This window comes from Pan paniscus, chromosome Y (assembly GCF_029289425.2).
Source record: "Pan paniscus chromosome Y, NHGRI_mPanPan1-v2.0_pri, whole genome shotgun sequence".
NCBI lineage: Eukaryota > Metazoa > Chordata > Mammalia > Primates > Hominidae > Pan > Pan paniscus.
This window is the reverse complement of record NC_073273.2, coordinates 10321692-10327255: the sequence shown is the minus strand read 5'-3', so window position 1 is coordinate 10327255 and position 5564 is coordinate 10321692. Positions and strand designations below refer to the sequence as shown.

General features: G+C 41.6%; 1 protein-coding gene across 1 annotated transcript; it reads left to right on the top strand.

The window, feature by feature from the left end:
• Positions 1-2109: 2109 nt before the first annotated feature.
• On the top strand, positions 2110-5135 carry LOC129395566 (testis-specific chromodomain protein Y 1). The gene is made up of 2 exons (XM_055107042.2): positions 2110-4495; positions 4931-5135. Exons 1-2 carry the CDS (start codon positions 2901-2903, stop codon positions 5121-5123), a joined length of 1788 nt encoding a protein of 595 aa, XP_054963017.2. The 5' UTR covers positions 2110-2900; the 3' UTR covers positions 5124-5135.
• Positions 5136-5564: the final 429 nt, after the last annotated feature.

The following is a 5564-nucleotide window of genomic DNA, read 5'->3' as shown; positions in this document are numbered from 1 at the left end:
CCCAGGGCAGGACATTGTGGAATAGAGAGCAAGACTCAGATTCACCCACTATTTTCTCAGAGGTCTGGCTCAGTTACGGCTTCCACGGCTGCAGACTCAGCTACCAAAAAAGGTATAGTGGTATTAGTGGGCCAATCGGCAGCCAATGGAAAAACAGGTGTGCATACATTAGTTGCAAGAGTGAAAGTTGGGCAAAGAAATGTTACTGATGGTGGCAGAGACCAGCTTTTTATCCAGAAGATGTACCTCATCATGGGCCTAGCAGAAAGTGCCAGCACATACAGAGATATTGCAGTGAAGAAAGAGGACAGATTCACCCAGATGTGGCTATAAACTAGATCGACATAAAAAATGTACTGAATATAGAAGTAATTAAAGCAATGGTTAATGCTCTGAATAGGGCTGCTGTGGGTGGCAGCAAGCTTGTGCTGTTCAGTGCAGCTGGAAGTGTCTTTTGCTGTGGTCTCGATTTGGGGTACTTTCTGAAGTATTTAAGGAAGGACAGAAACAGAACAAGCCTTGAGATGGTGAACACCATCAAGAACTTTGTGAATACTTTCAATCAATTTTAAAAGCCTATTTTTGTATCAGTCAGTGGCCCATCCTTCGGAATAGGTGCATCCACACTGCCTCTTTGTGATTTCTTCTGAGCTAATGAAAAGCCTTGGTTCCAAACCCCTTATATGACATCTGGACGGAGTCCAGATGGCTGTTGTGTTACTTTAGTTCCTACTTGAACTTTGCATCATCCAGCCTCCTTAATTATTGTGGCCATGAGACATTACTTCATCCCTTGATTGATCCCAGGCCAAGGTCTCAGGCCAAGCTGTCACTTCAGCTCCTTCTTGGTCCAGGGCCAAGTTCCAAGGCTGAGCCTTGTAGCTTCTACAAATCATCACTTCAGCTCCAGATGAATCCAAGGCCAAGTTTCAGGGCCAAGCCAAATAACGCCTACTCCAAGAACACTAAGCACATTTCTTTACTTCTCTGCCCTTAGAAACCGTAAAGCACAGCCTCATGGTAGGTAAACCACTCACATTTCACCCCCCAATGTGAAGAGTTTTTAACTTTCACTTATAAAAGTTTTGATTCAACCTTTTTGCATCCATCCTCCTTAATTTTCTTGGCCATGAGACAAAGAACTCTGTGTGATACCTCACAGTTAGAGATTTCTAGATCGTAGTGCACTAATGAGACTGCAATGATTGAAGTCTGGGAATTGAGCTCTGGGACGCATCAGCCTTGCGAGACCAACTGACACACTGTCCCCACACTGTGATACACACCCTTGGGGTCAGTCAACCATATAGTGGTCACCAGTGGAGTCTGAAAAGGGGCAAGGCAGATTTATACAGCCTAGAAACCTGAGGGACACCATCAAGCAGCCATACATATGCATTTTGGAAGTTCCAAGGAAGAGACAAAAAATCGTGGATACTATTTAACAACATAGTCATAAAGAATGCAACAATTTAAGACAATAAGTAAGTACCCAAGGAGCTCAACAGACTCCAAGTAACAAAAACTCAAAGAAACAAACTCAAACTTACCTGATAATTAAACTGTCTAAAATAAATACAAAGAGAATCTTGAAGATTTTCAAGGGAAGCAGGGGAAGTAGCTAGTCATGTAAAAGGGACCCTAAAAATAACCAGTGGATCGCTTATCTGAATAACCACTGAAAAGCAGTAGATTTCTTATCTGAAAACTAAAACGATAGAAAGCGGTAGCCTAATATATTGCAAGTGATGTCAGAAAAAACTGTCAAGCCTAAACATTATGACCCACCAAACTGTCCATCAAAGGTGAGGGACAAATTATGACATTCTCATATAAAAACTGGCACCTTTTACAAGTAGACTACCCTTTAAGAAATGTCTTATGGAGTACTTCAGGGTAGAATGGACAGACACTCAAAAGCAGTATGAACAAACAAAGATTAACGTAAAGATAAATACATGAACAAATATGTAAGATAAAAAATTTGGCCGGGCGCAGTGGCTCACGCCTGTAATCCCAGCATTTTGGGAGGCTGAGGTGCGTGGATCACGAGTTCAGGAGATCGAGACAATCCTGGCTAACACGGTGAAACCCCGTCTCTACTAAAAATACAAAAAATTCACCTGGCCAGGTGGCAGGTGCCTGTAGTCTCAGCTACTTGCGAGGCTGAGACAGGAGAATGGCGTGAATCCGGGAGGCGGAGCTTGTAGTGAGCCAAGATTGCACCACTGCACTCCAGCCTGGTTGACAGGGCGAGACTCCATAACAAAACAAAACAAAACAAAACAAAAAGAACAATTAACAATGTGCACCTCCACAATTTGTTCCCACATAACTTAAAACACAAATATATTTAATAAAAAAACTACCACTAATTTGTGTTTTTGACATAAAATCAATAAAGGTATAATTTTGAGAACTCAGTAAGTGAAATAATGGAGGTACATTATACAGGAGTAAAGGCTTTGTATGTTACTGAAGGTAAGCTAGTGTAACTTTAAAAATGTTATAACGTTAGAATGTTCCATATAATCGTCATAGCAACCACAATTAAACAAAGAAACACAAAGGAGTAACAGGCAGGAAGAAAGCTTTCTGTACTACACCAGAGGGTTGGGGCTGTGGATTTAGCTACTCTCACCTGAGGCTACTGAGCAAGCTGTCATGCACCATGAGACAAAGCCCAAGCTGTCCCACCGGGCAGTAAGTGTGGAGAGGTTCAGGCACATGGCATAGCTGCTATTTCGCACAATTTTCACTACACCAGTGGTGACAAAATAGAAGAGGTTCATCCATACACAGAACCTGGTGAAGAGCTGGAGGCAGAAAGAAGTGTCTATGTGGAGACGCAACTGAAACAAAGGTGGCACAGCAACTGTTCCAATCCCGTGTCTTTCCTCATGGCTTCCCAGGAGTTTGAGGTTGAAGCTATTGTTGACAAAAGACAGGATAAAAAGGGGAATACACAGTATTTGGTTCGGTGGAAAGGTTATGACAAACAGGATGACACTTGGGAACCAGAGCAGCACCTCATGAAGTGTGAAAAATGTGTACATGATTTTAATAGACGACAGGCTGAAAAACAGAAAAAACTGACATGGACTACAACCAGTAGAATTTTTTCAAACAATGCCAGAAGAGGAACTTCCAGATCTACAAAAGCAAACTATTCTAAGAACTCTCCTAAAACGCTAGTGACTGATAAACACCACAGGTCCAAAAACCGCAAGTTATTTGCTGCCAGCAAGAACGTTAGGAGAAAGGCAGCTTCAATTCTCTCTGACACAAAGAATATGGAGATAATAAATTCAACTATCGAGACCCTTGCACCTGACAGCCCCTTTGACCACAAGAAAACTGTGAGTGGCTTTCAGAAGCTTGAGAAACTGGACCCTATTGCAGCAGATCAGCAGGACACGGTGGTCTTCAAGGTGACAGAAGGGAAACTCCTCCGGGACCCTTTGTCACGTCCTGGTGCAGAACAGACTGGAATACAGAACAAGACTCAGATACACCCACTAATGTCGCAGATGTCTGGCTCAGGTACTGCTTCCATGGCCACAGGTTCAGCTACCCAAAAGGGTATAGTGGTATTAATAGACCCATTAGCAGCCAATGGGACAACAGACATGCATACCTCAGTTCCAAGAGTGAAAGGTGGGCAAAGAAATATGACTGATGACAGCAGAGACCAGCCTTTTATCAAGAAGATGCACTTCACCATAAGGCTAACAGAAAGTGCCAGCACATACAGAGACATTGTAGTGAAGAAAGAGGATGGATTCACCCAGATAGTGCTATCAACTAGATCGACAGAAAAAAATGCACTGAATACAGAAGTAATTAAAGAAATGGTTAATGCTCTGAATAGCGCTGCTGCAGATGACAGCAAGCTCGTGCTGTTCAGTGCAGCTGGAAGTGTCTTTTGCTGCGGTCTTGATTTTGGGTACTTTGTGAAGCACTTAAGGAATGACAGAAACAGAGCAAGCCTTGAAATGGTGGACACCATCAAGAACTTTGTGAAAACTTTTATTCAATTTAAAAAGCCTATTGTTGTATCAGTCAATGGCCCTGCCATTGGACTAGGTGCATCCATCCTGCCTCTCTGTGATCTCGTGTGGGCTAATGAAAAGGCTTGGTTCCAAACGCCTTATACGACCTTTGGACAGAGTCCAGATGGCTGTTCTTCTATTACATTCCCCAAAATGATGGGTAAAGCATCTGCCAATGAAATGTTAATTGCTGGGCGAAAGCTGACAGCACGGGAGGCATGCACCAAAGGCCTGGTCTCTCAGGTATTTTTGACTGGAACTTTCACCCAAGAGGTTATGATTCAAATTAAGGAGCTTGCCTCCTACAATCCAATTGTACTGGAAGAATGTAAGGCCCTGGTTCGCTGTAATATTAAGCTGGAGTTGGAACAGGCCAATGAGAGAGAGTGTGAGGTGCTGAGGAAGATCTGGAGCTCAGCCCAAGGGATAGAATCCATGTTAAAGTATGTTGAAAATAAAATTGATGAGTTTTAATTGTCAGTCTGTCTGCTCAGGACACAAGAACTAAGGGGCACCAAATGCATCATGAGTTGCAAGATGCCCTAGTCCATCTTCATAGCCCAAAACAATTTCACCCATAGCTAAGGCTTGGAAACAGAACTGGAAATGTCCAAGCTATGTATTTAAATTATCACATCATTTTTAAGCACTGTAGCTTTACAAGGAGTAACAAAACAGCTTCTTTGCCCAAATGTGATTATTTTATGCACACCTAAGCCCAAATATAAAAACAGACTGTTGGGTACTAGACTCTTCTTGCAAGCTCTAATATGTATCTATGGCTACTACTATGTATAAGACCAGAGTTGTGTTTTATTAGATGTTTATGACAGAGAATCCTGTAATAATGTTGATTTTTTCTTATTTTTATATCCTAGAATACCTCTATTGGGATATAAAGCAGCCTTAGCTTCCCTCCCAGAAAGACACAGAACGATCAGAGATGGTGCCCTTGGCTTTATAGTGGCACAAACGCTTCAGAGACACACAATTATAAGAGACTTATCTTTTAGCATAAATACTTATGGCACAAAATCCACTGACGATCATTCTCCTAAACTGAACACATGACTAGAATTGGTGGTGAGATATCACTTGATTTTCTTTTCCTTTGTAAATGTCTAGTTCTTACCCAGTTAACAAAAGAAAACTTTATCGCTCTAAAGTAAAACTTGTTACACCACATTAGTGAATTATGGAATGATTTTGGTAGAAATCTCCAGGTTCTAATGTGTGGAATGTGCAGATTTAGGTTACTTTAGTGTATGTTCTAGTTAATAAGTCAAAATTCTGGACACATTATTAAAGGCAGAAACATCTTTCAAAACAAACACCCCTACACTTTGTATGACCTTTACAATTATCAGTGCCTCTTTTTATGAGCACTCAATTTTCTAGAACACTGTACGTGCTCAGTTATGCAAAAGCTCTATGAATCCTGTCTTGTTGGTTTTTATCGAGGCTCCATTACATAAGGCATAATTGAATAATCCACTGGCCACTGGTGATGAA

Coding starts and splice junctions, on each gene's coding strand:
- LOC129395566 (XM_055107042.2), top strand. CDS start 2,901: ATGGCTTCCCAGGAGTTTGAGGTTGAAGCTATTGTTGACAAAAGACAG. Junction 4,496..4,930: donor GGGATAGAATCCATGTTAAA/GTATGTTGAAAA, acceptor TTTATATCCTAG/AATACCTCTATTGGGATATA.